Here is a 17560-nt window from a genome sequence, read left to right as displayed (position 1 = left end):
TGTGATTTGCCGTTTAGCGCGTATGCTAAAACCGGGGCGATATAGAGATGAAACCGTTCCCGGTAAAATTCCCGACGGTTAGTATTACCGTTTCAAATTTTAATTGTCATTAAAACCGTGGGTGATTACCGCGCTTTAAAAAACGCACGTTAAATACTGCCTAGCATCAACCAACGTTAGCAAGTCTCCCAGATGCACGCAGCGATAGCGCTCGCGAGATTTTTCAACGGTATAAATTTTCATACCGTTTCATCTCTAGTGCGATTAGAACACTAGATTGGAAAAAAATTATCTAATTTTATCTTTGCAGGAACAGCGATTTAACGTTAAAAAATATAGCAAATGCTAACTGAAAACAATGAGAAGCTTAATAACGCTAATGAAAACATAACGAACCATGTAACTTAACAGTCGCGCTACATAGCATTAACATAAGTTACTATGCGAAAGGGTTAAAAGTTCAATAAATGCATGATGTTTCCAAAGTCAATGAGTAATCGTGTTAAATAATCGTGATCTCAATATTGACCAAAATAACTGTGATTATTATTTTTGCCATAATCGAGCAGCCCTACTAGTCAGTCATGCTGCCATTTTTCTGAATGGAAAGTTTTCTTATTTTTTTCTTAAATATAAAGATACCAAAACCGTACCGTTACCGTGACCCAAAAACCGTGATACATACCGAACCGTGGGCCCACTGTACTGTTACATCCCTATTGGAAACCCCTCCTAATTATTGAGTGCAAGTGTTTCAGCCACACCGATTGTTAACAGGTGCATAAAATCAAGCACATAGCCAAGCAATCTCCATAGACAAACCTGGAAGTAGAATGGGTCGTATTGGAGAGCTCAGTGATTTTAAACGTGGCACTGTCATAGGATGCCATCTTTGCTACAAGTCAGTCTGCCCTGCTAGATCTGCCCCGGTCAACTGTAAGTGCTATTATTGTCAAATGGAAGTGTCTAGGAGCAACAACAGTTCAGCCACGAAGCGGTAGACCACACTAACTTACAGAATACTGAAGCGCGTAGCAAGTAAAAACCGCCTATCCTCTGTTGAATCACTTGCTACAGAGTTCCAAACTGTCTCTGGCTGCAACATCAGCACAAGAACTGTGTGTCGGGAGCTTCATGAAATGGGTTTCCATGGCCGGGCAGCTGCACACAAGCCCCAACATCACTATGTGCAATGCCAAGCGATGGCTGGAGTGGTGCAAGGCATGCCGCCACTGGACTCTGGAGCAGAACGCGTTCTCTGGAGTGATGAATCACGCTTCACTATCTGGCGGTCTGATGGACGAATCTGGCTTTGGTGGATGCCAGGAGAGCTCCACCTACTGGAATGCACAGTGCCTACTGTAAAGTTTGGCGGAGGAGGGATAATGGTCTGGGGCTGTTTTTCAGGGTTTGAGCTAGGCCCCTTAGTTCCAGTGAAAGGTAACATTAATGCTACAGCATACAAAGACATTTTAGACAATTGTATGCTTCCAACTTTGTGACAACAGGCAAGGCCTGTTTCCTGTTCCAGCATGACTGTGCCCCTGTGCACAAAGCAATGTCCATAAAGACATGGTTTGACGAGTTTTGTGTGGAGGAACTCCAGTGGCCTGCACAGAGCCCTGACCTCAACCCCACTGACCACCTTTGGGATGAATTAGAATGCCAAATGCGGGCCAGGGGGGGCGACTCCATATTAATGCCCATGGTTTTGGAATGGGATGTCCAATAAGCTCATATGGGTGTGGTGGTCAGGTCTCCACAAACTGTTGGCCATATAGTGTATGTGCTAACATACTGTTTTGGGGATTTCATTACTGCCTATGGCACTGCATGAATCTCAAGGCTATAATGCAAGTAAACCTTCAGCACACAGTGGCTGCAAACGGAAGGATTCAATAACATGGAAGCAGTGCCCTTTATAGAAAAACAGCAACAGCAATTAGTTCCTCCTCCTGGTAGCAATCAGTTAAATAGCAAGGCTTAACTACTGTGGAAACTTTACGCACAAACTTAGGAGAAGGAGTTACTAATCGAACAATGAGTAAACATTTCACCACAAACAGCGACAAATGAACCTCTACCTCAGTTTAGTTATGGAATTAATCAGAAAATTTTCATTTGTTTACTTACTGTCATTTAGCCTGTTCTCTTAATTTAAACCATGCAATAAACCATGCATTAGCACACTGACAACAGTGAGTTTTGTTTGGCCTTGTTTATGCATGTCTTACTGCATGCATGTGGTGCATGCTCTGTCCCACACTCCATGCATTAATTTGACTGTCACTTTTAATAAGTGTAATCATCCAAGTTTATCTATCACCAGCTCTGTGAGATACAGATATCTCGTATGTGTCAGCATTCCACTTCCAAATTTCGAAATATCGCTGCACAAATTCGTCTTCGAAAAAACTTGGCCGGCTGCCTTAGTAGTCTTGCCTTTTCTCTCAGAAAAGCTGTAATGGTAATGGTATTTCAATTTCGAGGAAGAACCACACATGCCTGAGGCTGTATACATCCGCTACGCTTCGTACAAATTTAATAGAAGGCTTTACCACAGACAGCTTTTCGTGGTGCTTCTCTTGAGTTTAAGGCAGCAGGAAGTCAGGTTGCAGGAAGGTGTCACTTCTAAGCACACATTCTCTGAAACTGAATTGGCACAGCAGTGCTTTGATCATGTGCTCACTGCTTTTAGAATACTATGGCCAATCCCAGCTGTCCACATTCATTTTTATTCAGAGGGTCCTAGCTGTAGAATGGCTAAATGGCGTCGGCTAGGCTTCTACAGTATTGATTTATTAGTCATTAGTACCACCAAGACTAGTGTATTCTTTGAGGGGTAGCCTTGGGAATATGCCATTGAGTTAAATGTCATTTAACCTGTGACATTTTACACATGAATCATACCAGCGGTGAAGTCATGCATTTCGAGTATGTGACTCATTCTGTACAAACACGCGGAGGAATGTGGGCAGTGGTATTCCTTCCTGAAGGTTTGATCAAAATATCTGTGTGCCGCGTTCGCAGGTGGGAGACTGTCCGCTTGAAAGAACGCTGTGAAGAGCAGCACAACCCAAGGGCCCACACGATGGCTCCAGCCTCAGAGAAACGCAACAGTGAGTCTGCCTAGGCTCTTGCACTCAGTCTGGCGAGGAGGCCGCAAACTGTTCACACTTCATTGGCTAAAAGAGCAGCCACCCTGAACAGTGAAGTGAAGAGAGGGTTCAAAGGCCTATTGAGCACTGCACAGGTTACCAGGTGGTAGCTGCTCCTGGTGGTCCAATCTCTCTGCCCAGGACATGTGTGAGCCTCAGCCATGAGGCACACCCAAACCTCTGAGGTTGGTTTGTCCTTCTGGGACACCACCTGTCTCCATGCAGTGCCTCCGCAGAAGGGTAGATGCGTGCAGGCACTGTCTAAACCCAGATACTAACCCCCAACTATTGAGCATAAAAATCTGAAGCTGACCTAGGAACAGTGCTGAGTTAGAGAGGGAGGTTTTTATTTTTTTATTAGATGGCCAGATTGGGGAATTTCAACATGGCCCCAAGGAACCCCCTACTGGGAAAGTACCATGACATACCATGGGATATTGTCCACAGACATTCAGGTCTGTGTTTATTGTCTCCTCCAAAAGAGGGCTTCATACATCACAGCACCTGCTACTGGGAACCTACTTGGGTGATAAGGAAGAGTGCCCCCTACTGGCCCACTAGCACCACTTTCACTTTCACAACACCTTCTTTTCTACAAATGTTCTCCCATCCAAGCATTAATCAAGCTCATGCCTACTTAGCCTGAGCCACAACACAGGGTACATTATGGATGCAGCTAAAAGAATGCAACAATTGACTGCTGGAGCAGCTGGAGGTTAGCTTCTCCTTGGAGGCAGGTTAGCCTTTGTAGCAATGTCAGCAACCTCCAAATGTCACTTAATGCTGCACTAGCATAAAAATCATAGAGGGACCTAAATTTTCCTCCATCCAAGGGTTTAATTTTCCCTTATCTGGGAATCAGCTTATTACCTTTCATGAAATTAACACACTGCAATGCTTATGTGGTAACTGCAAAAACAGAGGAGGGAGGGAATGCAAGATGCACTGACCGTTAAGCAACTACATTCATAGATAAGTAAAACGAAACATGACACAGATGATGCCTCTTAAAATTGTCCTTTCCATTTTCCAGTCTCCCTGGCCCTGCTGAAGCCCAGTTTTCAATACATGTTTTCATTTCCGAACAAACAGATCACTGTCGGAAAGGCCAGGCATCCAGTGCAGATTCTAACCTTTCTGAAATGTGCCCATCTCTGTCAGCTCTTATATCTGAGGCCACTGAAGTGGGTGTGCACTTAACAGCTGATCCTGGATCAGAATCAAAATTTTACACTCAGTTGCTCAGGGTCAGAACTGGGGCTGGGTAAGCTGACCTCGGATCTGCAGTGAACGGCGGAAAGTACCCGGAGCATGAGGGAAAAGGCCGGCAGAGACTGGGAGGCTGGTTGGTAATAACGGAGCAGATAAGGGTGCCCGGGCTGACTTAAGATTAAATGACAACATTCTGCGCATTCCTTTCTGGTGAGAACGCCGTCCCACTTGGTCGGAGAACGGCAGCTATGCCGCACTTGAAGCTCCCGGCCTGACTGAGCGAACCCTCGCCTTGCCGAGCGGGGCTGAGCCCCGGGGAGGGCTCGTTCCCGACCCGCTGTTTCGCTCTCTCTCCCGTTCAGTTCGAGGCGGCATTTCGTTTTCTTCGTTGTTGTTGCTGGGTTTCTTTTTTTTTTTTGCTCACCCTCTAGATTTCCTCTGTGGAATTAAAACAATAGGGACACGGTGTGATTAAGAGTGGGCCGCTGCCGATGAAGCTGGCCGGGAGCCTGTGTTTACATTCCCTCTCGCAGAGGAAGTGGAGGATGAAAGGCCCTTTAACACAGAGATCCACATTCCTCTGGACCGGCTGGGGACCTTCAGAGGGACGCTGCCTGCAGATATGGCCATATCCACATGACTGAGACCATGATAACTGGGCGGAGGAGGATACTGCAAGATGAGAGAATGACAGCTATTAGCAGTAACACTGCCATTACGATTACTGTATCAATGCAGTCTCACAGTCTGCAGGCTTGCAGGTTTCTGTCATGAAAACTGCCATAGGATGTAGACCCAGTGCCATACTTCAGCTCCTCTTTTGGCCTCCTATTAGTCTGACTGACAGGCTGATGCATTTTGGGTAGCAGGTAGAGCGCCATAGAACTTAATAACAGCACACACCTTCCAGAGGACTGTTGGATGCACATGACTCCAAAGGCACAGGGAGATGCGACTTTTCCCAGAATGCATGGGCGCACTTGATATGGGCGGAGGGATTAACCAGAGCTAGTGGGTGCTAAAGCAAAGTCACCACAGCACAGATAAGTTCAGAGTGGATCACATGCCCCCTCTCCACTCTACAGATCTGCAGTTATCAATCCTGAAGCCAGTTCCTTGTCTGTTGTCATGGAGAAAAAGCACACGTTGCAATACTACATGACTTATATAAAAAAGTAACCAACCAGATGCTTGTTTCACAGCAAAGCCGAGCACTCCCACGTGAAATCTCACACAAGGGAAATGGCAAATAGTTTACTTTACAGCAGCACAGTTATCATTTTACATGCATATATAACCAGAGCAAGCAATAATTAAAATTTTCTGTACAAAAATTACAAACCAAATATAACACAATATGGGCTTAAAAAGAAATCCCACAGTAAGAGCTTCTCCGGGTTTCACTTTCTTGTAAACTTCTCACCGACACAGCGACTGATCCTTTTTGCCTAACCCGTGTTATGGAAAGTAGTAAACTACTTTGGACTGACTGGAGAAAAAATAAACTACCGAGAAAAGTCTGCTTTGTGTCAACCGACTCTGCAGACGACCTCTGACGTTTACCTGGGTGGCGGGCGTCTACCTGGTTACCCCACTAAGCATACACGTCTGGCCTCGAAAACAGCGAAACGGGATCAAATCTGTCCCGTCCGTGGCTGACCTAACGAGACGGTAACACCACATTCCCCTGCACTGGGAAGGGGGGGGTGTGTGGGGGGGGGGGGACAGGGGGTGGTCTCGTCTGCTCCGACCGAGCCTGGGGCCCGCCGGCCCGACTCCTTCCCTCCCGCGAATGTTTTGTCTTGCACGAGCGCCATTCTCTGCTCACAGGTCCAAGGGGGTGGCATAAACACCATTATGTGCAAGCTCCTGTCGGCCTCTCTCGAAAAGGCCTTTTAAACGGCAACAATATCGCCAGCCCAGCCAGCAGGAAAGATATATGAAGTCACAACTGAGGCCACGCATAAACAGTATACAGTTAAATGCTGCACAACTGTTGCCAAAGTATGCAAGGCTTTAAGGAATGCTGCATGGGGCCCTCGGTTCGCGAACAAAGAAAGCTCAGTTAGGCTCTTTTCCCCCAGTGCTACCACATCCGCACATCATTAGCCGGAAAAATTCCTGATATATGCTGTCATTTTTTTCTTTGCTGGTACAGGCAAGGCTTTAATATCCAGATGCAACTTTTTTCTCCTGCAATCAGTCCCTTTCAACCTGGCTCCCAGCCAACCTTCCATCAACAATTAAAACGGATGAACAGAATAGACTATATATTTCATAGCGACTGACAGTCGCTCAGGAAATACGGAATAAGAATGTTATTGTGCGTTGTTTGAATGTTATTGTCTGCCGGGATCCCCCTTCCCTGCTTTTTTTGGTGCAACCTTAGAGTGTTTTTTTTTTGAGGGGAGGTATTGTGGAAATGACATCCAAACATTCCCAGAATGTGCTAAACCCAGCATTGGAGCGGAGCGTCACCTTTTTGAGCTTCTTGCTGCTGTTGCCTCTGTGCGCCTGCTGTGATGGAATCCCCCAGCATGCAGTGCAGCTCTGGCTGCTCTGAGGGGGGAAGGTGGAAAAATCCCTCGGCCTGCACGGTCTGGTAAAGCTCTGCTACAAAGGTATGAGTCAGACCCAACCTTGCGCTGGCTCTCCTCGGGGCCAGGCCCGTAAAAGGTTTAAAGGCAAAACAGAGGGTTTTGGACACGTGCTAGCAATAACAGCGGGGTCCATGCTAACAAGAGCACGTGCATTCGCGAAGGCGGCGGAGGCGAGGACGGCGTCTCCAAAAGAGGCGGGAGTCTGTGTGGGGTGGAGCTGAGGTTGAGGCATGTTTCACACCTCTCCTTTTGGCCCACTCCTCTGTACCTCCGCCCCAAACTGAACCTCACCCTAATTCTTTCGTTGTTGTTTTTTTACTATTGCTGTTATTATGACACAACCTTAGGCTAGTCTCGTGATGACAGTCTCTGGGAGGGTGAGGCACTGTAAACCTATGATGCGCACACACGCCAACGCAAGTATCTTTCACACTGCACCACCCACAGTGCGCTGCCATGAGGTGGGTGCTATCTGGAGGACAGGCGCTGCTCTGCTGATGCCATCTGACTCACAGGTGCCCTGCAGGTCACAGGGTGCTGTGGGCAGTGTGGTGACTGACTGACCTGCCCACCCCTGTTCCCAGCAGTTTGTTCCCTTACTGTAGGCTTCTGTTGTCAGCAGGTGTAACGTCTGGTTTTGGGCTTGCACTGTGAGGTTCAACCTGTGCCTGGAACCCCAACCCACACCACCTTATTATACTTCCCTACAACACTGAAGTCAACCGACACCTTGATGCTCTAACTGATATTTACCCGAAGTTCCACAACATAATATTATCAATTTCCACATGACACCATCAATGCTAAAATAACATGAATATACTGTATGTACAGACAAGTGTTTGCTTTGCCTGGATTTACTGGTCTCAGATGACTATGAAATTAAAGTTAAAGATTACTCTGTATTATAACTGTGATAAACAAACCATTACATAACTAGTTTATATGGGATTATCCAACTCGCAATCAAAGGCTACCAAAATGAGTCATAGCTTGAACTGGACTGACAGCTCTAGCCCCTAAATAAACAAATTTAGGTACTCCATGGTATTGTTTTCCTTGCCTGAATGACACTGTCTGTGTACCAATGCAAACACTGGGGTATTTCTTATTCGGCCTGCTCATTCTTGCACTTGAAAGGTTGAGGGCACGAATACCCCAGTGCCAAGTCTTCAGGAGCACAAGTGTGTTGTGGTGTACGTGATGCTACCTTTCCACTCATTTTGTAACCTCAGCTCTCAGGCTACAAAATTCAGATTTGCTCACTATGAAATGCTGTAGTCCTGCTAGCCAGTTCAGACTGTTTTCAATTCAACAGAAAGCGACTATCCAGACATCTGATTGGGAGACACCCTATAACCACAGACTTAGACAGGCGGTCCTAAAAGACAGTGTGGATAGCCATGTAACTGAGGTGCACCTAGATGTCACTGCTTCTTCTTGCATTCATGCCCACGTGAATGCTCTCTCCATGACGACAGGAATACATCACGCAAAGCACCCTCGGGATCAAGTAGTTAGGCCGTGAAGTGCGCCATGAAGGCCATGGAGGCCATGAAGACTCCCGTTAATCAACAAGCATTTTGAATATTTGGATCCATCTGAATCAAATCGGACTCCTGCTACTCAACAGCCGTTTTGTTCAAGCAGTGAGAGCCCACGCAGCCGCTTTGCTATCACAGTTAATCTGAAGCTCATGGAACCAATATACACTATGGTGTTTCTAAGACTGTCCAGGCTAAATGGTTTGATGTTGTATCTGTTCAGAAATAACTTTATTTTCGGTCTCTTTGAAATATGCTTGCCGACCTCTAAAAGCAGTGTGTTCCAAAAACGGTTTAAATGTGGCAGCAGAAAAATGCGCGCAGAAAAGTGACCATGGTTTGAGGTCACACAACGTTCAGTTAATACTTCAGCCCTGTCAAATTCAGTTTTGTGTGTATTTCATTGCTATATTTCTTCTTTTGATGCATTACACATAACCATTCCTTTACTGTTATACCTATAATTCTGAAATTTTGGGAAAGTTTAGGGAAAGTTACTCCACATGTGTACCCATCTCATACGTATATGGGGTCCCTAGATGCTGGGGTATCACCTTTCAACCGCCTACACACCTGACATTTTGCCATGACAAATGATACACTGTTGCACTGATGCTGGTTAACACCCTCAAATTTGTGCCATGAGCACAACCAAATTTAATATTTATTTATATATATGAACAGAAAAATAGGGATTAAGTGGATGATATTAACTGCACAATGTATTCAGAGTTTAGTCAAAGCTGTTATCAGAAATGTGCTTATGTTATCTTAGACTACCCTTAAAAAAATGCTGCGATAATTACATCTTAAATATCAGCTAAGATAATTGATAACAATCAGTGTGGAAGCTCACAGACAACATCTACACATTTTGTGGAGCTTGATTAAATGTGTGGAGATAACCCCGCTAGCCAACCAGAAGTGGTGTTGAAATCATCTGTCGTCAAGACTGCAGTGGACTCACTGTAACGAAACACACTCATATACAGAAGTTAGTTGCAGCGAATGTTGCTTGGTAAACAGTTGCCAAGGCAACCGCAGTGTGTACGTACACAGACTTAGATGCACAACAATGTCCGCTTTACTCGTACCTGAAGTGAAGCGAATAACACTTCTGAAAACAGGTCTGACAAAATCAAGCTATTACATTTAAATGACTTTCCATCTGACTCCAGACTTGTTGCAAATGTTTGTGTTTTCGAGCTTTCATCAGGGAGGAGCTGCTAATAGCACGAGACCCTTACGTGAATGAAGGGGTTAGTCTTAACCAGGCGGTGGGTGTTGCCAACATGAGGAATTCATTCCACCAGTGCTAGGAAGGGCGTGACAAGGCCCACAGCACTTGCGCTGCGGTGGTTGTTTTCACATTGTAGTATTCACAAAGTTGTCTAGGGTTAGGTTGACTTATAACACCAAGCATTAGCACGTTGACTGACAAATGCGGAGAATGTGACTGTAATTGGATAATCTGTAGTCCTGCGAGGAACACTCGTATCTGGATTGCTTACAGTATATACAATTCATAATGGAAGATATCATGCTGTCACATATATCACCTGTGCACATGCAAGAAGCAAAAGACAGGTTTTTAGATTTACAGCCTGTTGTGTTAAATTAACTCAAACTGACAGAACGCAGACAGTTCTGTTCAATACAAATATGCAGATGCAAAACTGGGATTTTTATTAGGGTAAATGGGAAACAGTTATCAAAATTTTATGTTAAGTGGATCAACAAATATTTTTCCCCCGTGTACATAAGGTAAGAGGTGCAGTCTGATCAGTGATAACAGACTTAGCTCTTCTGGACACTAGCTCTTCTGGATGCACAGATATGAACCTCAGTTTCACAAGGAGGCACTTATGGAGACGACAGTGCTTAGTAAGGTTAGCCAGTTTACTCTGGCAGGAATTCCATTGTAATAGGTAGGTCTGAATACCACATTCCAGCCCCTCTGCCAGATAGCCCTAGCTGCACATTTTCCCACATGAATCCAAACAGAGCTTCCACTGAGCAGCCTTTCTGAGAGACGTTCCCCTGTCGTGTCAGGCGATGATGTTGAAACTATGTTGATGACTGGAGACTGGTTTCAAGCTCCAGTGCGCTTTGTTGTTAATAGAGAATACCAGTCAAAAATCCAAGTCTGATATTCTTTTATGATCTGTGTCCTGTTATTACATGAACATTCTATAGAGAATTCTAACAGCCTAGAGCTCTGCTTTCCTCCTCCAGCTGATCAAAGTCATCCCCATGCTTAAACCCCACATTGATGAACCCCAAGAAAGCTGTCCCACATGACTCTTGATGTGTTGAATGAGATCAGAGAGCTGTCCATTGAAAATGCTGATTTTCAGCAGGAATTTTAATCACTCTTACTAAATGGAAAACAAAAATCTCAAGTAAGTAGTAAGGCTGGTGGAATGCTAAAATGTGTAAAAAGTAAGTACTTCATACATGTCATAAAAGTTCTATTGTTGATCAGTGCTCCGTTAAAAGAAAGCAAGCAAACAGAATATTACGCAAGAAAGGAAAAATGATTCAAATTGTCTAGTGACAGATTTAATAGAAAATGTGCTCAGGGGAAAAAGGTAGTACTTGGGCGAGGCAGGTATTTTGCTATGTGCTTAGTCAGAATGTCCTTCCGTTTCCATTGGCAAATGGAACCTGGATCTTATTGTCTTGGGCTAGCTAACAGTCCCCATCTGAGAGCCTTCACCTTTATGACCTCTGTACCAATCATATCCTCAACCACTGGTCTAGCGCAGTTTTTGCCCAACTTTAAATGAAGACGCTTGCTACTTGAGTTGACCGCTCTTCCCGCGGGTTAATCTTTTTATCTGTTGCAAAACACAACAACAATCATATCGACAAATGTCTGGTGCCACTTGCTTCCTGCTGCTAAATCCAATTTCTTGTGCAATTTAGTGCACATGATACCTTCAGAATTGGCCCCTAATCACTTTCATGGGACCATCCAGTCTGTTTCCTATTATATTGACTCATATTGACATAAAAAGGAAAATTATATCCTAACTCATTTAGAGAGGATAGCATTTATCATTAAGTAGTTCCATCAAGGAGTTGTGGTTACAGTATTGGCCCCCGGACACGAGGATTAAGGATCTGAACCCTGGGTCACAAGGCCATTTATAATAGTTTTTCTGGGTTAAAAATAAACTATGAGGCTGCTCATTGCAGTTACCACTGTGAACAATAACAACAATGGACTTTTCCTGGTCAGGGTTAAAATTTTGCAAGGAACATGTTGCTGTGATATAAAAGTTATGCCATATAAAAATATTGCGTTTCATATAAAAGCAGAAATTAAGGTTTTCTCATCAACAGCCTTGCCAATTTCCAGACTTGCAAGCAAGGGGAAAATACCTCTTGTCCACTACTGATGCGCTTTTTAATCCCATAACTGGGGAGGAGTTGATGCTGTCGCTCAAAGCTGAGCAACAATGCAGGGACGCTGAAGTCATAATAAAACAATCACTTGGCAAGAGAACAATACACGGAACTATAGAGATTCGGGAGGCCATGCTAATCTGTGCCTCCGCAAGGGCCCAATGGGTGGTCCCATTTGCATTCACGCACCCTCCTCTCATTTTAACAGGGCCCTCTGGAGACAGCATGAGGGGAGGGGGTGGCGAAATTTGGAATGCAGAAAGGATATCACACAGGACACCACAGGACCTCTGGGAAACAACCGCAAAACTGACAGTGCAAATCATAATGCATTGCCCTCTGTTTGCGGGAATTGATAGCTTATAGAAACCAAAATGCTCAGGACCAACAATGTGGATGAACACATAGTGGATAAACGTGAGTCCTACAGTAGGAATACAATGCACGAGATGCTACAATAACTTTAAATTTAAATTCCACAGTTTTTTATCCAAAATGTATGCCAATATATAGGCCTATACAAAGTTGCACAAATCGCACATAAGACTCATAAACAAACTGTCACTGAGGTCAGTCTTCAGTTTCTGTTGCAACAGAACGTTTCCCAAAATGTCTAACGGGTAACTCTTTTTTCTGTCACACCACATATATTCTACGTTAATTTGCTAATTTTACATTGAGATCAATCATCACTAGACAAAAATGAATCATTTACAGACGCAAGAAGAGGGAGGGAAGGCTGGTAAAACATGCCTTTTAGCTCAGCACTCTCTCCGTGGTGCGGCGAAGTTTCAGGAATGAGTCAGCCTGCTTACAGGGGCTGCTATGGCTTTCCGGACCTCTAGTGTGTTGTTATTACTAATCTTTTTTCAGCTTGGTATTCGCAACACCGGTAGCCTGGAGCTAGTACAATCTGGAAAAAAGGAAAAAAAAAAACTCTGAATATGAAATGCTTTTGCATACAAAAATAACGACATTCCTTCATCTGCCAGGAGCGAGAGGAAATTGTTTTTTTTCCATCCTCTCGTTCGGCTCAGGGGAGGCGATAGGGGGATTCCTAACCAGGAAAATTAATCATGGGAAACAGAGGCCCATGTTCAGACAATGGTCCACTTTTCTCCAACTTTTGAACCATTTGCAGAGTAACGTGCCTGGCCCCCGGTTTCTACAACAACAGGCCTATTTTCTGACACCCCTGGTGAATTCCCAGGTGAATTTGCAAATTAAGCATGACTAACAAATGAAAAGCACAGATCCCCCTGTGATAACTGAAACAAAATTTTGGCATACACAAACAAATCAGCAAACCGCACATCTGCAGATACGGAAACCCATACGAATCCTGCCTTTCAAACTGAGCTCAGCAATGAACTACATTCACTCTTACATGTTCAATTACACATTTAGTATCTTATGTTACTGCACACCACTTTTACCACAATGAAATTAAAACGTCTTAAAATAGCGCAACAAAATAGCTGGGGAATACCCTGGGAAAGCATATTGTTTTCCATTTCCCCGGTAAATTAAGTACTTCTTTAGAAACTCGTACACACACATTTAGAAAATGTGGGACTTTTCTGCCACTTTAAGGACTCCTGGGTGCTTCCTCAAAACAAAACAAACAATGACAAAAAAAACTTTCAGATCCCACCCTATCTCCAAATGACACAACTATGTGCAAGAAAATGGAAACAATCTTGTTCACATAAAAAGGGAAATTGCTTCCAAACCAATTTATATGTGACAGCATTCACAGTTGGCAGTGCTGTGGTTACTGTACTGGGCTCCTGCACGCAATGCTGCCGTGTTACAAATTGTCGCAAGGTGATTCATTCCGATTTCTGTAGTGCAAATTTATCTGGGTAAATAGGTTACAAACTGTATACTAGAGTAACCACTACAAGTAATCAAACCAAAGGGCACTTGTTGGTCAGGGCTAGGATTCAACAAGAAGGATGTTGCTGTCAATTTCTCACATAATTGAGAAGAGGAAAACCCGAATTTCCCCTGTACATTAAACTTAAACTTCATTAGAAACGTACACATGTACAAATTCAGTTTAGAGTAAACGCATTTATATATGAGATTTGAGACCTAGGAAGTCCCATTCAACAGCAGCAGCAGCAGCAAGACAAAAAAAAAAAACTTCAACTCACAATTTCCCTCACAATCTCCAGACGACAGAGTTGTGCGCAATATGACTTAAAGGGTACCCTCAGTCCCTGCATCATTCAAACCCTGTTGACTCCTGAGATCCTGAACCTCGGAGCTGTCGCAACCTTTCTCACTTTACAGAATGCCTTATTTACAGGCATCTCCGGCCAGCCCTGACTGGGGAAGGGGTGGGTTGCGGTGGGGGCTTCGTGCCCTGTCTCCAGGGACCGTCGGCCCTTTCACATCAGTAACATGTCGCGCTCATGAATGCACCAGAGGGAGGGAATTTGCCACCTCACAACAGCCCTCAAAACCATTTTCCACCCAGGGGACCTCTCTTTGGAACGCCTGGACTGCCTGACCCAAGCAAGTGTGAGAAACGCTAGAGAGGGGAGAAAATGGGCGGGGCTATGGGGGGGGGGGGGTATGGGGGGGTGTCACGTGTTCTGAGGAAGACCCTCCAGCAACCCTTTTGTCTGAGATGAACAACTCCTTTCTTTCTGAAAGTCATTTGGAAAATGTGCTATTATTAAATGCTTCATTTTCTTTTTTTATATTTGGAAAACAACATACTGTCATCACAAGATCTCAAGATCCTAACAGAGCCTACACAACAACTTCCAACAAAAACACTAGCACGTGTGTGTAGGTTTGGATGTGTGGACAGGGGTGTTTTTTTGTTTCTAACACATTTTTTTCAGTGAACACCAAACTCGTAGTCAGAAACTAAAAGGAGTTACTTGCTAGTTTTGCACAATGCATTGTGGTTAGGCTGCTGCAGTAAGGAGAAAGGAACTAAGGAACACAGCATAAATGACAAATTATTAAGTAAGAGTTAAAAAATGGCTGATTAAAGAAACCACTCAATAATAGCATACTGCTCTAAACCCCTTGGATACTTGGAGGAGGATCAAATAGCCATAATTGGTATAAAAACCACAGAAGCCACAATTTTCAATCTCCTAATTGTCACTGAACTCTATGAATCCTCAAGACACATGATCACAATTAATTAAGTGTGAAAAATAAAAATGATTATAATATAATTGATGCTGTCACTGTTACTGTAACTGTCACCCTTGGTGTCAACTGTCATCTGATTTCCAAGGGACAAAAATACGACGTGACGTTTATCACATGTGAGCACGCAACGCAAACAATGGCTGTGCACACAACAGCATCAAGAAAAAGGGGTTTTCCGGTAGTGGTCACGGTTATTCCACACATGAATAGATTTACTCTGTAACCCCCTTCCCTCCCATTATAGTCAAATGATAAAACTACAGTTGCTACGTACAAGACCTGTTTCACTTTCGCTTTACCATTTAACTGAAGAAGGGGGTTTCAAGGAAAAACATGCTGCCTTTAAAGCAAAAATAAATCCTTCAATAAACAGATGCAGCCAACTTGACTGTCAGCTATTACAGAACCAGGGGGAATGGCATGGTGGTGCGTGCAGAAATATTTGGCTCTTTCACACATATTGCTTTCTCCCATGACGGGCAACCAAACCCGCCTTCTGCTGAGGACAAGGGTAGGATGGGCTTCAGAAAAACATTCAATAGGAAGTTACATGAGATGAAAATCAAACCTCATTCTCCTGGTGGGGAGTGCCATTACATGCTGCAAAGTGAACCAGCTGTGCATGAATATGACGGTCTGGTGACTGTGTGTTGTGTATGTTACTGTACTGTTCCGGCTATGCGCGTTAGCAAAGTAATTTGTGGATAGCGATTAAATTCTATTCCACCAATAGATTTGATCAAAATGCAGTCCACATAACCCTTCACTTTGAATAATGACAATTGTTTTCAATATTTACACATTATATAAACTTAACAGTCAGCAAAGTTAGCAAAAAAGGTGCAAAAAGGTAACAGCTACTTATTTAAAGTTAAGGTCTGTTTATCAGGGAAAGTAAGACTTCAGTGAGCTTGAATCTGGGCATTTATCAAACCAGACTTCTCTCTCACTAATCAGTTGTGTACTGATGACTGTTGTGATTAGTTTAGGCCGAACTCATTGGCAGCATTGGGGACCCCCCCCATTAAAAGGGCAGATACTCACTACTGAAGTAAGCGCCATTTGAAAACTGTATATTCGTGCCAGGCCGAAATCAGCCAGCTTGATCTGCCCACCGCTGGTGACCAGGATGTTCTGGGGCTTCAGGTCTCGGTGGACCACGCGGTGAGAGTGCAGGAAATCCAGCCCCTGCAGGAGCTGATACATCATGTCCTGTCAATCAACAGAAGAGACATGAACACGTCAGTCAGAATTATCCCTTTGTCATTATTTACAAATGACATGCTGCAACAAAACAAGACACATTCTCTTACATATGCACACCCACACACACTAACATGTGCATACATGCACACATGCCCACACACACACACACACACACACACAAAACACACAAACACACAGGTGATATGGCACTAAAGTGACATTTGATTTAGCAATTCGTAAATCATCCTTTCCGCTAATATCAGTTTAAACATTGAACCACAAGCATTTACTTATCAGCATGAATGAATCATTTATTAAATGTTATTGATTATTATTGAATTATTGACATTTATTAACAAGTACTGATTTTAAGGCTTCTGATTACTTCAAAGGCATGACGAGCTCGGCTGTATTTTAAAGTGACATATCAATGTTTACCACACTGGTACCCGTATGAATAAACTTACTAATGATGATACACAACAACACTTCTGTGAGAAAGTGACTGATAGGACGTGTTTACTGTAACTGTGGGAACGTAACTGTATTTCAGGCCCTGTGTTGTTTAAATGCAGGTCGGTGCTGATTAGATACCAGATATGACTGCAACCGACTGCGGCAAGGAAGGCTTTTCATCTCTGCCGAAGTCCAGAGAGAGAGGAAGGAGGAGAGAGGAGGGAGACTTCGCAAGGCAGAGCGAGAATTAGAGGGTGTCCCTTTAAAGCTAAAGTGTGGCAGATGTTGATAACTGACACTATTGCTCGCAGGAAAGACATGTTGCCATGAGGCCCTGTATCGGGACTCCATTTTCTTGCAGCTGTCTGCGGAGAGCGGCTAATTGTGTATCGTTTGACCTCAGGGACGCCGTCTGAGGCGGTCCTCATGCTGAACTCGCTCTCCAAGGCAGGCAGGAGTTTTTTTTTTGGGGGGGGGGGCTCAACGGCTGTTTCCTCTGGTGTAACCCGCGTTAAGAGCGTGTGACAAGGTGAAATTTATGTTAATGGATGTGGTTGGGCTTACAAGAAAGCACGAGACCGAGGAAGAGATAGAGATACAGACAGAAGGGGAGAGAGTGGGGAGAGGGAGACAGAATGAGGGAGTGGGAAAGAGTGAGAGGTAGAGACAAAGAGAGAGAGAGGGAAAGAGAGAGAGAGTTACAGAGAGGTAGAGACAGGAAAGAAAGTGAGGAGTGGGAGAAAAAAGAGTGAGAGGGAAAGGGGGGAGAGAGAGATAAAGAGAGAGACAGAAA

The 17560-nt window shown here is 44.1% G+C and overlaps 1 protein-coding gene across 1 annotated transcript in view; it reads right to left on the bottom strand.

Annotated features, from left to right (window-relative positions):
* cdk6 (cyclin-dependent kinase 6) overlaps positions 1 to 17560 on the bottom strand; it is a 48887-nt gene that overhangs the window by 19050 nt on the left and 12277 nt on the right. Inside the window, exon 4 of the mRNA XM_036555019.1 lies at positions 16150 to 16317. Coding sequence (XP_036410912.1) covers positions 16150 to 16317 — 168 coding nt within the window. The remainder of the gene's footprint in view (positions 1 to 16149; positions 16318 to 17560) is intronic.

The sequence above is a fragment of the Megalops cyprinoides genome, chromosome 21, assembly GCF_013368585.1.
Source record: "Megalops cyprinoides isolate fMegCyp1 chromosome 21, fMegCyp1.pri, whole genome shotgun sequence".
Classification (NCBI taxonomy): domain Eukaryota; kingdom Metazoa; phylum Chordata; class Actinopteri; order Elopiformes; family Megalopidae; genus Megalops; species Megalops cyprinoides.
This window is presented reverse-complemented; position numbering and strand designations above follow the sequence as displayed.